This window comes from Ursus americanus, chromosome 26, assembly GCF_024610735.1.
Source record: "Ursus americanus isolate L20-20 chromosome 26, mUrsAme1.1.p, whole genome shotgun sequence".
Taxonomy (NCBI): Eukaryota; Metazoa; Chordata; class Mammalia; order Carnivora; family Ursidae; genus Ursus; species Ursus americanus.
Genome location: NC_142152.1, coordinates 24,946,930 through 24,967,276, shown reverse-complemented (window position 1 = coordinate 24,967,276; position 20,347 = coordinate 24,946,930). Strand labels below are relative to the sequence as shown.

At 35.6% G+C, this 20,347-nt stretch overlaps 1 protein-coding gene across 4 annotated transcripts in view; it reads left to right on the top strand.

Annotated features, from left to right (window-relative positions):
• CEP128 (centrosomal protein 128) overlaps positions 1–20,347 on the top strand; it is a 375,253-nt gene that overhangs the window by 81,533 nt on the left and 273,373 nt on the right. For all 4 annotated transcript variants that reach the window (XM_045807714.2, XM_045807712.2, XM_087856159.1 and 1 more), the window contains 4 exons: positions 195–281; positions 2,825–2,899; positions 4,473–4,605; positions 11,250–11,401. In XM_045807714.2, the coding sequence (XP_045663670.2) occupies positions 195–281; positions 2,825–2,899; positions 4,473–4,605; positions 11,250–11,401 (447 nt within the window). The remainder of the gene's footprint in view (positions 1–194; positions 282–2,824; positions 2,900–4,472; positions 4,606–11,249; positions 11,402–20,347) is intronic.

Sequence of the window (20,347 nt, the reverse complement as noted above, 5' to 3'; positions counted from 1 at the left end):
ATATATAAAAAATATATATCACTGCTGAAGTATTCTTAGGACCACAGTGAATGAGAGGGTTGTAATTCCTTTATGTATATTGTACAACTCATAATCATCTTCTTCCCCCCTTTTCTTAATAAATCCTAATAGTGTCTTTCAGTTTTATGTGTATTTTCGAATAATACATATTTTTTTCATATCTTTCATTCTAGGCATTGAAGAAACAAGAAGCTAAAGCAGATGAAAATGAGGGTGTCATGAAAAATAAGCTGAAACAGACTGAAACTGAGAAGAGTCAAGTAAGATTTTGAAAGTTATCTTTCAAAGAGTAATGCTGTTTGAAATGGCGCCAGTGATATTTGTTGAGTGCCTTGAACGTTGTCCCTGAGATCATTTGTTAGAACACAGTGAAGCCTTTATGTTTTGATGCGGAGTTGCTTGGTTTGATGGCTCTGCCATTCTCTCCTGCTTGCTCTGGGAAATATGTACAGGTCATTTGCTACCTTGTCACCTGGCCACTCCCTTTCTAGAGGCCAGCTGTTGAACTTTATCATTCCTTGCTGGGGAACATTTAGGGAGCTTGACTTTGCTGCAGGGTTATTTAGGAAATACCTATTGTTGAAAGGGTGGGGATTTTGAATGTATTCATTTTCCTCATAGAAAATCGGTGTAGGTACATTAAATATTAAGGACTTTTGACATATATTCATGTCTGTGAATCTATAGAGCCTAGCACATTACAGTTAGGCATTTAGAGGACTGCCAACTTTCCTCAGTTTGCAAATGAATGGATTTAAGGATGAGCCCAAGGTAGCACATGATAAAATGAAATTTGCCCCGATGTAATGTTTTTTGCTCTGTATCACTTGGTAAATCTACCATTTCCTCCTCAATTTTTATTTCACCAACCTATGTTGAGTTTGCATCCACCCTGCCTTTATGGTAAGCAAGTCGTGTCCGGCCTTCATGCTTGCCCTTGAGGAGTTGGTATTATCCAGGGAGCGTGACCAGTATGGGCCTTGGTAGATTTTGAAAACATTTTGATTGAAGTGTGATTCTTTCCCTCTTTATTTCTCCATGGAAACTAGAGGATAAGTGAGATAATATTTTGTGTGGATTCTGTAACTCTATATATACTTTACTTTTTTTAGAGTATGATTTTATTGGCTACATGTATACTTTTTAAAAAAATCTTATTGAAATAGTTATAGATTCATAAGGTGTTGGAAGACAGAATGTAGAGAGAGGTTACATGTGCCTTTCACCCACTTTCCCCCAGTGGTAACATTTTGCATAATTGTCATTCCATATCCAAACTGAGAAATTGATTTTGGTACAGTCCACAGAAGTTATGCACATTGCACCAACTTTAAGTGCACTCATTCATGTATGTGGTTCTATGAAGTTGTATCATGTATAGATTCACGATAACTGTCACCACAGTGAAGATCAGAACTACAGTGCTCCTTTATGCTACTCTTTGATAGCCATAGCTACCTCATGGACAAACTTTAAAGGACTATATATAGGTAGGAGTTTGGTCAAGTGAAATGATAATTTAGGATAACTATCACAAATCTAAGCACTTAATAACATCTCAATATAAATTTGTGGTTTCACAAAATAGCCTTACTATTACAAAATGCAAGCATGTCTAGCATATGTAATCTCAGGAATTTTAACAAACATGTGTCCCATCTGTAGGGGTAAAAAAGTAATTTTCCCTTTACTCTTCAAGGTTCTTTGGCCGATCTAATAATTAGGTTGACCTAAAATAGATTAACAGGAGAAAAACAAATCTGATTTTGTATTTATAGGAGCTGCCTAAAAATATGAGCTCAAAGGCAGCCAGGCAGTTGAGGCTTATATACCATCCTGAGCTGAGGAAATGGGATAGAGGTCTTGGGATTCCAAGGGGAGACAGACAATTCACAGGAAGAAGAGAAGAGCAAATGTTTGGTAAAAAATGTTTGCCTTGTCTTGCAGATAAGTCTTTCATATATATCTCTGGTAATAGCTCTCTGCCTGGTACAGACTCCTTCTCTAATTTCTTTAATGTAATTAAGGAAGAGGTAAAAAGCTTTTCCTGAGTCTGTTGGGTCTTGATTCCCTTCACATCAAAAAATCCTTATGCCAAAGAGGCATATTTTGGGCAGGGCGGGGAGGGCGGTGGCATATTCCTCCCCCCTTCATATCCTATTATATTTTCAACTTGTAGTAAGCTAGGCACATTCAAACTTTTTAGGTATTTGGTTATCTAATTAGCACATTTTCTGTGAATATTTAGATTATATTATTAAGGAAAGCTTAAATGTCTTATTCTGAAATTAGGTATTTTTAAATTTTAGGAATGTTATGAATATTGGAAATATTAGGAATGTTGGAATATTAAGAATATACAAAATACTCAATTGGATGAAATATACTTTAATCATTGGGTCCTTCAAATTTTTATTCTAATTCAGTTCATATGACATTACATGTACTAAAGGAAAACATTGCTTTGGAATTTAGATTACAATAATTCAGAACGGGAAGGAATCTCAGAGATTATCTAATATAAAGTCCTTATTTTAGAGATGACAGAAAGGAGACCTAAGGAAAAGAGTGTCATAATTGAGATGGAACTGACCCCCTGAGGTCTGGTCTGGTTCACTTTTTGTTATGCAAATAACATTTTCAGGGAGGCATTGATATGTTTTGATAGCAAGATATTTTTTCATATTAGCTGTAAATATCTTCTGAAAAGTTCTCTAGTTTTCTCCTCTGAAACTATGCCCATAATAATTTAGTTATTTTCTGCCCACTGGACATTTTTCTTTATCCTTTGTTGAAACTCTAGCTTGAACAGGAATTGGAGGTATCCCGAAGGTTATTGAATCAGTCAGAAGGCAGCAGAGAAACGCTTCTGCATCAGGTAAGTCTATGCAAGCTATGATAATCTGTTTTTAAATTAAATCAGGTTTGAATCTCCTTTTCTATTAAATGTCTTTGTGAGAAGAAGAAAAATCCCACCTAGGGGAAAAAAAAATTCTGTACCTAAGGAATGTATATTAAAACACATAAGCAAAAGATGAAATCCTTTCCGGAAGAGTCAGAGAAGAGCTGGTACAAAACACTGGACCAAGTTCCCACTGTGATAGTGTGTCTTGCTGATTGCTGCTCCAATTTAGGATCTCTCTCTCTTAGCATAACCAGTGTAAAAATGAGAGTGGACATGTAAGATGAAATTTTCCCAGGGGCTTAATTTTACTCAAGGAGGCATTGGAGAGTGAAGGGAGAATAAAATACATGAAACAGACCTTTACATATTCAAGTTACTTTGCATCGTCTTATGTTTACGTTTTCAAGATGCTACCTGCCCCTTTTAAACAAAGATAAAGCTTAATTTTAAGTATAACATTCTGTAACCCATTAGCCTATAATGAAAGTTTTGTGCTTCTGCTGTTTAAAGTTCAGTAACTTGAAATAGTCATCTCACATACATTGGATAAGGGCATATATGTTTCTAACTGCCTCTCTGCCTGTTTAATATAAACTGCACTTGTACCTTTCTCTGTTTTGTGGTGTGACTTACATAACTCGCTGTGTAGTCTGCTAGGTAGGCAAAGATGTCAAGCTTAGAAGGAGTATTACATTTTGACAATTAGTACTGAAAACCGTTGAGACCTCTTTTACAAAAACTTTAAAAATGTTCACTGGCTTCGTTCAGCAACCATTGTTACAATGGAATTAATGTTGGCAGAGTTCAAACTTTCTTTCTTGAAAGTTTGCATTTGTAGTCCTTTCCACTTTTTTTTTTTTCTTTTTGAACTCTGACTTGTGATTTCTGATCTCATCTTTTGAAGTAAGAGATTACTGTGTTCAGGTTGTCCTTGTGACTTTAACGGAGTCTTTTTGAGACTCTTAATTTGTTCAGTGGTCACTGGGGACATATCTGAAATTTGCTAGTCTTTAGAAATACAGATGAATAACAGAGTCCCTGACCTCAAGGAGTTTATAGTTTATACAACGGCATTTATTTCTTATTTTGAACAGTACTTTGATATTAAAATATGCTAACTTGTGATCTTTTCACTTGAGTTTATCAATCAATAGATTATATTCATATAGAAGAGAAGGAGTGAAAACTATAAAAACAGTTATGGAGGGGTTTTGGGCTAATAGTGGTAGAGTGGCCTGAGTTCACAATAAATGATTTATTTTTTTTTTCTGGTGTCAAATTCTTTGTCCCCGTAGACACAGAGAAGGGGAAAAGACACTCATTATTTGTGGAAGGAATAGGAGGAATAAAGAAATAGAGCAAGAGACTATTCCACTGTGCTTGGCATAACAAGGAGGTTAACTTGGCTTCAACTTGTGCTGACAATAGCCCATTAGAAGTAATATTTTTCCCTAGGAAAAGTAATTTGAAATAATTTGTAAGTTCAATTATTCTTTCTCTGCATTTAAAACTGATAAAAGTGTCATTTTTGACTGTATGTATTTAGGTAGAAGAGCTCCGTACACAACTTATGAAAGCAGAAGGTGATCGAAAGGGTTTGCAGCATCAAGTATCTCAGATGTCCAAGCAACAGTTGAACCATCAGGATGAACAAGGAGATGACTGGAGGTTTAGGAGAGGTATAATTCTGATTTGTAAATGTGTGGGTTTTTTTTTTTTTTATCTTTCTTAAATACTTCCCATTTTCAGAATTGCATTTCATACATTGTGCTCTCATCATCTTATTTCTTGATCTACTACAAGGTTTTTCAATAAACTAATCATAATTTAGCATCAGTGTTTTATCAGATTTTATTTTTTAGTTTTGTGTTTACAGCGATATTGAGCAGAAGGTACAGAGATTTTTCTGTATGCCTCCTGCTCCCACACATGGATAGCCTCCCACACGGTCAACTTCCCCTCGCTGGAAGTATGTTTGTTATACCTGATGTACCTACTTTGACACATTGTTGTCATTTAAAGTCCATAGTTTACATTAGGATTCACTTTTGGTGTTGTGTATTCTATGGGATTGGACAATGTATAAATGACATTCGGGCACCATTACAGTATCATAATTTCCCTGTCTTAAAAATCCCTTGTGCTGCACCTGTTCATCCCCCTTGCCGCTCTAACCACTGGCAACTAGATCTTTTTACTGTCTCTGTTGTTTTGCCTTTTCCAGAATCTAATGTAGTTGAATCATACAGAGTTTCAGATTGGCTTCTTTCATTTAGTAATATACCTTTAAGTTTCCTCCATGTCTTTTCATGGCTTGGTAGTGCTCTCACTCTCTCTCTCTCTCTCTGTCTCTCTCTCTCTCTCTCTTTTTTTTAGCATTGTCTGAATGTACCACAGTTTGTTTATCTATTCACCTACTGAAGGCCATTTGGTTGCTTCCGGATTTTGGCAATTATGAGTAAAGCTGCTATAAACCAAACATCTGTATATAGGTTTTTGTATGGGTGTAAGTTTTCATTTACTTTGGGTAAATACCAAAGAATATGATTGCTGAATTGTGTGGTAAGAATATATTTAGTTTTGTAAGAATCCTCCAAACTGTCTTTCAAAGTGGCTGTATCATTTCTTCATTCCCACCAGCAATGAATGAGAGTTTCTGTTGTTCCACATTCTTGTCAGTATTTGCAGTTGTCAGGTGTTCTGGATTTTGGCTGTTCTAATAGGTTTATAATGGTATCTTGTTTTAATTTACATTTCCCTGATAACATATGATGTGGAGCATTTTTTGTTATGCATATTTTCCACCTGTATATCTTCTTTGATGAGATACTCATTAAGGTCTTGGCCCATTTTTTAGGCAGGTTGTTTGACTTGTTGAATTTTAAGAGTCCTCTTGGTATTTTAGATAACAATCCTTTATCACCTATGTCTTTGCAAATAATTTCTCAGTCTATAGCTTGTCTTTTCATTCTTTTTTTTTTTTTTTAATGATTTTATTTATTTATTTGACAGAGAGAGAGATAGCCAGCGAGAGAGGGAACACAAGCAGGGGGAGTGGGAGAGGAAGAACCAGGCTCCTAGCAGAGGAGCCTGATGTGGGGCTCGATCCCAGAACACTGGGATCACGCCCTGAGCTGAAGGCAGACGCTTAACGACTGCGCCATCCAGGCGCCCCATGTCTTTTCATTCTCTTGACAGTGTCTTTTGCAGAACTGAAAAGTTTTAATTTTAATGAAGTCCAGCTTAATGAGTTATTTTTTTCATGGATGACGATTCTGTTCTTCTACCTAAAAAGTCATCATCAAACCCAAGGTTATCCACAATTTCTCCTGTCTTCTAAAGGTTTTGTAATTTTGTGTTTTTTATTTGGGTCTGTGATTCATTTTGAATTAACTCCTGTAAAAGGAATTCTTGTTTCCAAATGCCTAGAAGTCTGTATCTAGATTCATTTTTTTGCATGTGGGTGTCCAAGTTGTTCAGCACTACACTATTTGTTGAAACAACCTTTTCTCCACTGTATTGTCTTTGCTTCTTTGCCAAAGATCAGTTGATTGTTTTGATGTGGGTTTATTTCCGGGCCTCTGTTCTGTTTCATTGATATATATTTGTCTATTTTTTTTTGCTAGAACTATACTGTTGATTATTGTAGCTTTATGGTGAGTCTTAAAGTTGGATAGTGTTAGTCTTCCAGCTTTGTTCTTCTCCTTCAATATTGCATTGAATGTTCTGGATCCTTTGCCTCTCCATATATTTTTAGGATTAGTTTGTTGATATTTACAAAATAACTTGCTGGGATTTTGATTGGGATTGCATTGAATATGTAGATCAGATTGGGAAGAACTGACATTTGGCAGTATTGCATCTTCCTACCCATGAACATGAACTGTGTCTCCATTTATTTCATTCAACTGTGATTTCTTTCATCAGAGTTTTGTAGTTTTCCTCATACAGATTTTGTTAGATTTATATTTAGGTATTTTCTTTGGATGCAAATGTAATTGGTGTTGTTTTTACTTTCAAATTTCACTTGTTTGTTGCTGATACTAGCATCCAGTTTTAATCTCTCCTCTGCTTTATTTTTAAACCTATTTCAGACATGCTTATCTCGTGGGGCTTTCTCCTAGAAAGAGCCAGCAAAGCTAGTAGTGGAATTTTTTCCAGCTTTTTACTTCCATGCCTAAATGTGTGTGTACTTGTCCTTGTACTTAAATTGGAAATACCCCTATGTTTTCATTTTCCTTTATCCCAATTTGAAAATATGTACAAACAATTAAAACTGAGATCTGTGACAAAAATTAATCATCTGGCAGAAGTGCTCCTGAACCATATGACTGGCTTTTTCTTATGGAGATTAAGAATACTTTGTGTTTGAGAAACACAAAGTGTTTGATTTACATTGATTTACGTTGTGGAATTCAGTGAGTCTGGGTGTATTCCTTTTGGAGGTTTACTTGTAACAGAAATGGTAATATTGAAATTTTACAATGGTTTCTAATAGACTAGTCCAGATTGTTCCGCTTGTAAATTATTTCAGTAATGAGGCTTCCTACTCAAATGCCTAAATTATTGGAGAAACTCTTGTAAGCATTTGGTGTACTATCAAATTCAGGGAAGATAAATATTTTTCTCAGATTCCCCAAACATAACTCAGTATGTTGCCTAAGTTAGAGTTTCCACATTGCCAGAAAATCTTCGCTAGGCAAATTCTGACATACCTATCCTAACATAATTGCATGCCATTAAGTTCACTTAAGTTTCATGTGATGTTATAATTGAAATATGTTTTGACATCAAATATTTTAAAATTTATTTTTAAAAGTAAAATCCAAAGGTTTTTGATTATTCATCAAATTTTCATAAAGGTGCACATAAGAACTCTTGTTTGGAAAAAGACTGTGGTATATTTGTTACATGTTTTCTCTCCTTATAAAAATCTAGTTATTCTTGGTGTAAGTCTTTGAGGACTAGAAGAATGTCACTTTTCTTAACTACTTACCAGGGTTAAAAAAAATCTGAAAGTTCTTATATCAATATGATAATGAACTTCTTCACCTTCTCTTAATGGTTCTAGAATTTTCATCTTTATAGAATACTTGTATTATTATTTTTTTAAATCTGCATGAGAAATCACACTCATAGTCACACTGTGGTTGCTGTTTGTTCCTCCACCCACTAAAAAATAACTTCCAGGTCTTCTTTTAAAATTGACTTTGCTGGGGTGCCTGGGTGGCTTAGTGGGTTAAGTGTCTGCTTTTGACTCAGGTCATGATTTCAGGGTCCTGGGATCAAGCCCTGCATTGGGGCGGGGAGGGGGGGGGAAATCCCTGCTCCACGGGGAGTCTGCTTCTCCCTCTGCCACTCCCTGCTTATGTTCTGTGTCAAACAAATAAATCTGTAAAAAAATAAGAAATGAAATCGACTTTGCTTTACTTTACTAGTGGTCTTCTCATCCAATTCAAAGGAATTGTGCTGTTACTTTTCTTACTTGACCCCTGTTTTTTCCTCTTCACTGACTTCCGTGTTTCTACTCTTTCCTGGTTCTTCTGTGTTCCTTGTTTTCATTCTCTTTGTTTGAATCTTTTCCCTTTGTTCACAGCTTGTCCTTTAAATGCTGGGTGTTGTCTAGAATCCTCTTTATGGGGTTTCTCACTTAATAGTTCTCCCTAGAGGTTGTTATTTAAATCTTATGCTTAGCTATCATCTATAACGATGATCCCTAAATCTTAAATCCACTAATCTTCAGCCCCCCCATTTAGAGTCTCTCATGGGACATCTCCATGTGCTGTCCCACAGAATGCCCCAGTCAACAGATTTACAACTGAGTTCATCCTTTCCTTAAAACCTGTTTTTATTTCCTGTTTCAATTGATGCCACCATCCTTAATCCAGATAGCCAAGGCTAAAATACAAAGAACATCTGAAATTATTCCTTCTCTCCTCTGTCTGCTTCATCCCTGTTTATTTATAGATCTTGGTATTTCTTGAATTTGGCCCATCTTTTTTACTCCCACTACCCCAGTTTAGGCATGCTTTGTCCCATTGTATTACCCTCTTGCCTTATTCCAGCTCCTCTGCGATCTGTCTTCTATACTGCTGCTACTGAAGGGATGCTTCTGAAGCCACAAACTATTCATGTTACTCTTGCTTAAAATCTTTTGTTATACGTTACTGAGTTCTTAACTACACATGAGGCATTTTGCTACTCATTTTACATTATCTCCTTTAGTTCTTGGAACTATACTTTAAGAAGGGTACTAGTCTTATTTCCATTTGAATAAGGAAAAAGAAAGATTGAAGAGCAAAGAGATTGCTTAAGGTCATATTTGTGGGAATTAACAGACCTGAATTTTTTTCTCCCCAAACCTGAACTCTTAACCGGTATGCTGTACTGACCCATTATGTTTGTAGCAAGTGTTCTTCAAAGTGAGCATATGAGACAATCCCCTGGGTGTGAGAGGAGAGTGTTAGTAACATGATTTATATTTTATACCTTACGTTTTAAGTATTTTAATTTTTCTAAACGTTTCGTTATATGTGTATGTATGTGTGTAGGTATATATTTATATATATCCATACTATTTTATGTGTAGATTATGAAACTTATCAAATTGTTTCCACATTAAAAATATGTTTCACAAATTATGTATATGTATTTGTACATGTATTCATATGCATTAGTATCTCCATATTTTATATAATATATATTCCTGTTACTTTGTATATGCACTAATATCCTGGAATGTATGTCTATATATTAAGATAGACACTCTAGAGATATGTATGCATATGTGTGTGCATATAACATATATACCTATCTAAATATAAAATTTAAAAAATATATTTGTAAAATGAATAAATGCTTTTACCCATAAGCAAATATGCATATTTTCAGGTGGGAAACCTAGCAGGGCTGTGCAAAGTGCGGCCCAAGGGGCAAATCCAGACTTTTGTAAATAAGCTTTATTGGAATATAGCTATTTCCATTCATTTATTCACTGTTCAGGTTACTTTTGCAACGCAATGGCAGAGTTGAGTAATTGTGGCAGAGCTTATAAGGCTGAAATATTTACTGTCTGACCCTTTACAGAAAATGTTTGGTAACTCCTGGTATATAGGTAATTTCTAAGCTCCCTAGCAATGTGTAAACACCTTGCTGACTCTCCTTCTTCCTTCCCTCATATGTGGTAGCTATGTGGAAGTACTGTGTGCAGCTACCTGAGTATTAAATCCAGTATTGTACCTCTGTGCTTTATGCCTCTTCCTTTCTCTGAATTATCATCCCAACTCCCCGTCTCCTTTGCTTGGTGAGATTCTGTATTCATTCTTTAAATCTAACTTAGTTTCTAATTCTTCCTAACTGAGTTTTTCATCAAGATAGAGTTAATCACTCTATCCTTTGTACTATTTCTGTATGATGACTGTATCTGTAAAGATGTCTGTATAGTATCTGTCATTGCTTTTATCATGCTATTAAAATACCTATGTATCTTCTTTCATCCATGTACATCCAAGATGTACAATTTTGAAACTTTGATATCTCTTAACTACAGATGTGTCCTATGAATGATGTATAAATTTAATTTGCTAGTGTTTCCTTCCTTTCCTTTTCTGGAAAGGAAACTACCAGAAAAACAGTTAAATTGATACTATATGTACCAATTTTTGACATCTTAGACTCAAGGAAGTATTTTATATGTCTTGTTTCTATTCTTGGAGTATAAGGTCATTAAGAAAAAGTTTTGTGTTATTTATGTTTGAAGAAGATGGTATTAGAGTGTCCTGGATATCACAGACCAAGCATTTTGAATTAAATACTAAGTCTGTCTGTATTGTTCAGTGATATAATTTCAGATGGTAGTCTCCAGAATTAGTAAGATAGTTAGTGATCATACATAGAGATTTAACAATATCATTTCTTTATTTTGCAAGGAAGAATTATTTTGTGTGTCAACTTCAGTAACTTTCAGCTAATGTATAACTTAGTTGAAAATTCTTCCAGTATTTCTGTGTTAGAGTTTGGAGGTACAGATGTAAGGAACGTTAAAGAAAAAATATGTAGGATTTTCCTGAACTCAGTTGTACCAGAACTCCGATAACATTTCAAGTTTTAGTATCAAAATGGAGTAATATTGGATAACACATCAGTGTATGTATTTTAGAATATTGAGTGAGCCTTGAAACAATAGGCTGGCAAATTCTGAAATGTCTGTATTAATAAGTGGGTTACGTTAGCTGGAATATTACAACATCAAGGCCTTATACCATTTGAAAGTACAATCTGTGAATAAAGAACAACAATCAAGCTTTACATTTTCTCTTTCAAGGGGTTGAGCAGGAAAAAGAGAATCTGGAGAAGCAGATGTCAGATTTGAGGGTGCAGCTGAACTTCAGTGCGATGGCATCTGAGTTAGAGGAAGCGAAGCGGTGCATGGAGCGAAAAGACAAGGAGAAAGCGCAGTTTGCAGCCCAAATAGAGGTGACTTTGCTATTTTTAAGTTGTATACAAAGGACTTTGGTTTTGTTTCAGAGAATTGCTTAATGAAGTTTTAATAGAAATGTTGTGGTATTTTATGAACTCTAGTTTGAGCATACATAATGCGAAGTTATGTAGATGACTTCTTCAGTTACACATAGAAATATCTACGGATTCATTTCTCTTTCATTTGAACCTTAAATCCAGGCACCTATTAAACTTGAAAATAGTTTTGTGGTAGTGGCAATTGAGCCCTTCCTTCAGATAGAAGGGGCCTTTCTTTGAAGGAATGGTGAATTATCCTTTACTTGAGGGTGAAACTGGTAGAAGAAACAGCAAAAAAGGTACCATAAAGGTTTTTAAATCTCTCACTTCTCTACAGGAGGCAGAATTGGGGTAATTATCCCAAAATATTAAAAATCAAAAGAAAGAACTTCATAAAAAGGAAATGTCTTAATTCCAATAGAATTGTGTATATTGTATCCAACATGGATGACACATTTGGAAATAGATATGTATCAGTCCTCTTCTATATCTGTTTTTATCAGTGGAGTTATATTCTAATTGTAAGAAGGTGACACATTTGAAGAATTTTCTAAATTATAATGAAAGGTAGAAAATTGGTGTTAAAGATATTTAACTTTATATAATCCAAAGGAAATATTTAATGTTACTGCAGTCTGAGTTTCTCTTTCATCTTGTCAGTGCATCAGTGGAAAATGTATTTTAGATTTGGATCAAGATTCAGATTGTAAAGATAATGAAATATTGACATACTTTTTACAAAGCCCTCTACATATATAACAAATACTTAACAGAAATATTATCAGAGCAATTGTAATTATAGGACTTCTAAAGTTTGCTTCATGGGTATTAATTATTTTAGCCCTTGGTCCTGCTGACAAAAGTGCTAATATATTATTTTGCCAAAGTTAGGTATTAAAAATTAAAAAAACCTATGCTAATAAATATCAAAGGTAGAAAAATCGCTCGCTAAGCTGTTTATAACCACATATTGGTCTGTCTGTCTTCCCTTCCTTACTTTCCATTGTTTCATTTCATTTACCACTTGCAGAATCAATTGAAAAAAAAACTCTCACATTCATAGGTATTTAAAAAATTACAATAACCTAATCTCTCGTTCAATGAGTCTGGCTTTCCCCCTGTCCTAACAATAGTTGTTTTACATTTTCACCTGGGTTAGGAAAAGAGTTAGCGTTCTCTTGGGTTAGTTTGGATTGGTTGTATGGGCTTGGATGTGAAAGAAAGTTGGACAGAGAGGTTGAACATTTATTCACATATCAAATACTTAATGACTGTCTATTACATGCGAAGTCTGTTCTAGGTGGTGGTGACATGGCAGGGAACAAAAGCCAGGCAGATTTCCCTGTCTCTGTGCATGTGACATTCTAAAATTGATGCAGAAAGTTCTTTGAGTTTGTCTCAAGTCTAATTCAAGTTCCTTTTGGAGGATAAAATATTTTTTTCCTCAGTTCCCATTAAAAAGGTATTACAAAAAGATATTGTTTATTCTGGAAGAAATTCCCATTAACCAGTTTTTTTCAGCCTGACTTTATAATTAAATTTATATCTATTGTTTTAGATTTTGTGACGCTTCTGATTATGGCTTATTTTTCATACCTTGTGAAGGCCCTTTGAATATCTCCAAGCTGTTCTCAAAATGATATCTGGTGCAGGCTTTGTGAGGGTATCTGTCATGGATCACTCAGTGTGACTTCTGTTGGGTATTTGATTGAAATTTAATTGAAAAGCATTTCGTTTCTGCTTTATTTTTCAAAAATATTTGGTGTTGGGGCCACCTGGGTGACTGTCACTAAGCATCCAGCTCTTGGTTTCTGCTCAGGACATGATCTCAGGATTGTGACATCAAGCCCTACGTTGGGCTCCACGCTGGGCATGGAGCCTACTTAAGATTCTCTCCCTCTGCCCTGCTTGCACTCACTCTCTTAAAAAAAAAAAAAATGGTGTTGGCCGTATACATTCTATGATGAAGATTAATCTTCTTTAGTTGCTTTTTGGAAACCAAATATAAATAAGAAAACATGTATAAAATGTGACTGTTGGTCAGGCCCCAAAACATTTGCTGTAATACTCTTTCTTGTGGTTTGTTCAGTCACTAATCTCTTTCTCTTTAATCTCAACTTCCCAACACCTTTCCTACAAAACCTTATACACAGTCTTGTCAACTCATTTTTCTTAAACTTTCCTATTCATTTCCATTTTTTTTTTTGTCTTTGTTCCCATTGTTCACTGTTTCTGTAATGTCCTCTTTTTTTGGAAATCCTAAGCCTTTTCCTTCCTGAAGCCTTCTTTGACTGTACCAGCTACAGGTGATAATCCTTCCTTCTGTACCCCGTCCTTTTACTCGTATCACTAATGCTCTTATGGCACCTTTGTCACACTGCCTTAAAGTATATAGATATATGTCTTTAAAATTTCAAAATGAGTTGAAATGAAGGAGATAGGGGACTGCGGAAGAAAGCTGCCCTGTCACTAAGACAAGTCTGACCTCGATGTCCTTACTTTGGTGAAGACCTCATGTTTCAAGGTCTTGTCCTCACATCTGGAAACTTGAATTTTCTGTGTCCTAGAATTAATGTGGCCGAGGAGACTGGTTCATACTAACAGTGAAACCCATCAGAGAGCAGTGTATAAAAGAGTGCCAGCTCATTGATGTACCCTGTAGGGGCTCTATATGGATATTTAAACACTGTTCTATGCAGGGCACCAGTCTCCCAATTTCCTGTACCTAGGCTTTAGAAAGGTGAATTAGTAACCAAAAAGTTGCTTGGTGAACGCAGTCGGGGAAAAATGATGTGTAAAGGACTGTTTGTTCCTGACTATGGTAAGGCTCTCCCACCCTCTACCTCTCTTTAACAGAGTCCTTCTAATCAGGGATCAGTTTATTTCACCCAATTCTGTTTTTCTTTCTTGAGTGTGTTGAACTGACTCCTTTTGTCTTTCTAACAATCTTCTCTGCTTCCACTCTGATGCTCAACCTTCCGTTTGCATTTTCTTTTGATATGTTGCTATGCACAGAATTTGCTCTGGGCCATTTACCAGTATGCATTGATGTTGTAATTCAAACTTAGGGCATTCTGGAAGCCACGTATGAGTTAAATACATATATCCTTCTTCAAATCATAGATGCGTATGGGCTAAGAACCAGGTCTTATCTCTGTATTTCTTTGTGCCCCTTGACAGTGTCTTACCCATATTAGGACTCAATTAGTATTTGTTGACTGAAATAGTGAATTGTGGAACACTTTATGGTTATTTTTCAAAGCTAACATTTGTTGTCTGGTCATTCTTTAAAAGTACATTAATTTCTGGAAGAGTTGTCTGTCAGTATTCAAGGGGACCTTTGCTCTTTCTCACTAATTGCATTAGTTTTTGTTGATCCAGAGTATATATTTTAAGCAGTTGTTTTACACTGAAGAAAAACAGTGAAAATAGCTTGTAAAAAACCAGAATGAAAACTGAGTTTGGGTTTACATAATTTACCTTTCAGATTGTACCTAAAACCTTAAATCTGTATATGCATAGAAAATACTAAGTACATTTTTTTCTTCTTCTAAACTTGAGTTGAACCTCATTAACCTTGATGGGCTATTTGTATTCATAAGAATTCCAAGTATCCTTGATCAATGATTCCCCCTGATTTAATCTCAGCCTCCATCTTCCATCAACTTACTTTTCTTGAAGAAAAAAATTTGACTTTTAAATTCAACGAGGAACTTCAAAGAAAGAAAAAAAAAACAAGGTGCTGTACATAATTAAGATTAAGTGTTGAAAGTGATAATTGAGTGACAACTGACATGATTATTCATTAGCAGAAACTTGGAACTGTAATGCCATAATTTACTTTTAAAAAGAAAGTAGTGGAAAACAGAAATGATAATCAATAATAACTTTTCTTTTTGATGATTAATACATTAGGAACAGAAGGAAGGTTGTTCCTTTTAACATGCTTTTAAGGTAAACTCTTGATTCTTGCATTTCTTTTATAAAGTTGGCTACTTTGCTATGTATTAATGCCCCCTTCAATACTACTTTAAAGCCCTTCTTAATTGCCCTGTCTATAATTTTCTATTGTTCTTTTTTATCTTAATAATTTCTTCCTTATCCCAGTGCTTGTTGTAAAATAAGGTACTGAGTACTAAGTAATTTTTAATATACAGACTATAAAGAAAACAAATATTGGCAGCAAGACTTTATAGACAGGCTAAAATTGTCAAACCTAGTGGAGACGATGAGGTCTGCCTCTGTTACTAACCAAATTAACTGACAATGAAGCATATTGCTAAGTCCACAAATGCTCTATGCTCCACGGTCTTCATGAAGATGACTACTGGCAGAAATGCCCTACAAGTAAAAACTCCAAAACTAAGTAAACTTTTACACTTCAGAGAAGATTTAGTTTAATTCTCAAATCTTTCATCTATATGGAAAAATCGGAGTTGTGAAGAAAGGCAGCTCTTCTGTTTTCTGTAACTCAGAGTTGCATGAGTATTTCCGTCAAGCCAGAAAGTAGAAGTGGACCAAATATTTTAAATTTTCCTTTAAGACATCACAGTGTTTACTATTTAATAAGGTCAGTAAAGAAATAATTTAGGAATAAAAGCGTCGATTTTCAAGTTCTTTATTTTCTGAAGTCATGATAATTTCTGCCTCATGTGTTTTATGTATAAATGGAATGTGTAAGCCTTTGTGTTTATCTCTGGGATTGTATGTGTGTGTGCATGCACATGTGGGTGGACACGTGCGGGAAGTCGGGGTGTGAGGGAGAGGGAGAAACTTCCATTCCTCACAGAACAATGAAGTATTGATAACTTATGTTAATTATAGATAGATTTGATGTTAAAAGCAATTATAAAGATAACATGTACCTTTGGGAATAATTATTGAAGGACTTGCTATGGAAAAATAGGTGATCCGTAACAAATGAGGTAATAGTTTTTGCAGAATCTTAGTAATTGAAAGTTGTTCATTTCTTGACCACTACAAATGCCGTTAAAGGGATATAAAGTCGACTTTATAATAAGCATATATTTTTTTAAAGATTTTATTTATTTATTCGACAGAAATAGAGACAGCCAGCGAGAGAGGGAACACAAGCAGGGGGAGTGGGAGAGGAAGAAGCAGGCTCATAGCAGAGGAGCCTGATGTGGGGCTTGATCCCATAACGCTGGGATCACGCCCTAAGCCGAAGGCAGACGCTTAACTGCTGTGCCACCCAGGCGCCCCTATAATAAGCATATTTTAATTTTTCATGCATTATTCCTATAGTCTTTATAGTTACCTTTAGAGTGATTTTAGTTTGATAGCATTATCATTTTAAGTGGAGACTTAAATTGTGTTTTAGATGTTTGTTTTCAGGCAGCTTTCTACAAGGAGAAATAAGATTATACTCAGCCTTAAACAATGAAAACAGTGGGCCTGTTATACTCTTAAATGTTCAAATGGTATAAATTATCTTTGCAAAAAAAGTTTTTAATAAGTAACACATGGCTAACATAAGCAAAGGTCAGTGTTAGCAATTTTTTTCAAATGTATTAAACACATTTAGTTTCTAGTACTTGCATGAAGTCTGAGTTATGTGATATAGTACTTATTTGGGGGGAACCTGTAATGGTGTTAGACTATAGTTTACTCTTCCTTAGCAAAGATTAACATATTAGGTAAACTTTTGGCAATTCTGATTAAAGAACTGTTTCTGCCTTTGTTAATGGTGGATTAGCTTGTGGCAGAACAAACTTCCTACTGAGAGAAACTAGAAAAGCTGGGTATGACATATATTTTTAAAAATATGTTTGAAGTTATCAGAGAGTTACCTGGGTATAAGGACAGGAGGAGTCATGTATTCTGTTGAGGAGTGGAATGCAGAGTGATGGTCTGACACTTGGCACCACTTTTCCCCTGAAAAGTTTAAGTCACAGACTGAACAAAGCTTACAATAGAACTTAGGCCCACTAAAGAAGAAGGGCCCTGCTAATCACCCCACACTTTCAGTTGGGATACCCAAAGGGCTAAACCCTAGAGTCTGGGTAAGCTGGAAATGCACTAACAGTCACAAACACTGTAACATAGCTTTGGCTCTGCTGTGACGTTATCCGTCCCTACCCAAACTGCCCACCTAAACAAAAGTAGGTCTTTCAAGGAGGAAAGCATTATCATCCAGAGCCCTCATATTATTTCTGTAATTTGTCATACAGTGTTTAGCATTTGATAAAAACTTAGCAGTCATATCAAGAAACAAAACCACATTACTGAAAAACAAGATATAAGTGAGAAATAGAAATAGGCATATAGACTGTCCAGATATTGGAGTTGACAGAAATCAGCTTTAAGACATTGGTTATTAATATGTTAAGAAATTAGATCACAAGGTAGTTAATTCTAGCAGAGAACAGGACACTATAAAAAGAATAGAAATCTGAGAACCAAAATATATAGTAACTGAAATTAAGAGCTGGATAGGTGGGTAGCGTTTAACCAAAAATTAGATATTTTTTTTTCTTATTTTTCTTATTCCTCTGAGGAATCTTATGAGGCTTCCATCCATATGTATGTTTAGGTTATATAATTTAACATGCGGTTTGGTTTTTGGTTTTATGATCTGTTTTTCTATCTTCTGATTGGCAAAAAAATTCCCCAGTTTATTCAGTCTTTCATTCAATGCATTTTGATTAAGAGTCTATTAGGTATTGAGTCTGGTGCTAGAATCTGGGGGTACACCAATGAAAGCAACATTCATTGCCCTCAGTGAAGACACAATCATTGAACTCACATTTAGCCCTGAAGTTTCACTTCACTAGAAAAGCCAGGCCCTCTTCAACATGGATGGGCAGAATCATAGTGAGACTTAAAATGGAGAACAAGGGTATGGGGAGTCTGAACCTTAGGAAGTGGGCATGAGGAGCACCCATCCCTACCGTGCCAAGATGGACCGCATCCTCTGAGGACAGAATGGTAAACGGAAAAGCAAAGAGTCATCGGAAGACAAAAAACAGGAATATCTTCAAATAGAAGTTGGTATTTGGTGATCGAAAATCTGAACAATGGTTTTCTAGTTTTACAGGCTTATTATACCACATTGTCCAGTTATATTTGTTTATTCCTTCTACGTTACAAGAAACTGGGAAACACTCAAATGGGGGTTTAATGTGGGGAGGCAAGCAACCATCTTCACAGCTGCCCTACTGGGCTTCATGGAGAAAACAGTGCTGTATTGAGACTCTTTAGATTGCAAAGATAAGAAAACTTGAGCCATCGCTATTTTGGGTTCATCATTAATCCATTGGTACAGTCATCTGTGACCACGGTGCTGGAGTCACGGGATTCTGCTGGCACTCTTTTTTTGTATGTGTGGATTTGAATTACCATTGAGTATGAATTGCTTTCAACCTGAAAAACTTCCTTGATTATTTCTTGTAAGGCTGGTTTACTAGCAACGCATTTTCTCATTTTTTGTTTATCTGCGAATGTCTTTATTGCACCTCATTTTAAAAAGATAATTTTGCTGGATAAAAGATTTTTAGTTGACTTTCTTTCAGCACTTTGAATATGCTAGCCCATTGGTTTTTGTTCTTGTTGCTCATGAGAAGTCAACTTTCGATCCTATTGCATTCCTCATTCATGGTGAGCCACTTTTCTTTTGCTGCTTTCCAGATTTTCTCAGTGTTTTTGCCTTCAGTGTTTGACTGTCATGTGTTTGGGTGAGTGTTCTTTGTATTTATCCTACTTGTTCATCAGGCTTCTTGGATATATAGCTTAATGTTTTTCTTCAAATTTGGGAAGTTTTAGCCATTATTTTTTCTTATATTTTTGTTTGTTTCTTTTTCTCCATTCCATCTAGTATTTCTGTTGCATATATATTCATATTCCATATTTCTTTGAGGGTTTGTTCATTTTTATTCTCTTTTCTCTCTCTCCTTCAGATGAATCTCCACTGATTTATATTTAAGTTTTTGGATTTTGGGGGCACCTGGGTGACTCAGTTGGTTAAAATTTCCACTCGATTTCAGCTCAGGTCATGATCTCAGGGTTGTGAGATCGAGCCCTGTCGGGTTCTCTGTTTATATAACTTTCCTCTTCTTCCCAATAGAACCTCTGCATCACTGTACTGGAGCTGAGTTCAAGAACTGTAGCCCGCTTCCCTCTGGGGTGATACTCCAGCTCCTCAGCTGGCCACTTCTGTGTGGAGCCTTCCCCGTACGTGAGAACTGGGGCAGGAGCAATCTGAGTCTACGATGCTTTCTGCCCTATGAGTGGGGGAGGACTGGTTGGGAAAAGGAAACCTGAATCCTTTGGCTATGTCTATTTGGAATAGAGCTTCCACACACTCATCTTGGGGATGATGGCCCCTCTATGGGTCTTTGATTCTAAATGAAGGGTGTTGTAAAATTACTAATCTACTTTATATGTTAAAAATTGAAGGATGCATATAGTAATCTCCAGGGTAACTACTAAAAGAAGAGTAATAGATATATAACTAATACAGAGCAAGAAAGTGAAACAGGTAAAGAATTACTTCCAGGGGCGCATGGCTGGCTCTGTTAGTAGAGCATATGACTCTTGATCTCAGGGTTGTGAGTTCAAGCTCCAGGTTTGGCGTAGAGCTTACTTAAAAATAAAACAAAACAAAACCAAAAAAAACCTTCCAAAAGAAGTCATACTTGACTTACTGTGTACTTAGCATGTACTTATATGACTGCAATATGACTTAAAACACTGGGTAAACAAAGATTTTTTACTAGGACACCAAAAGCATGAATTGTAAATGAAACTAATTATAAATTGGACTTGAACAAAATTAAGAATTTCTTCCTTACGCTTGGCTGCATTAGGAAAATGAAAAGAACAAGCCACCCTGGGGGAAGATATTCACAGATCATATATGGAACAAAAGACTGGTATCATGGTTAT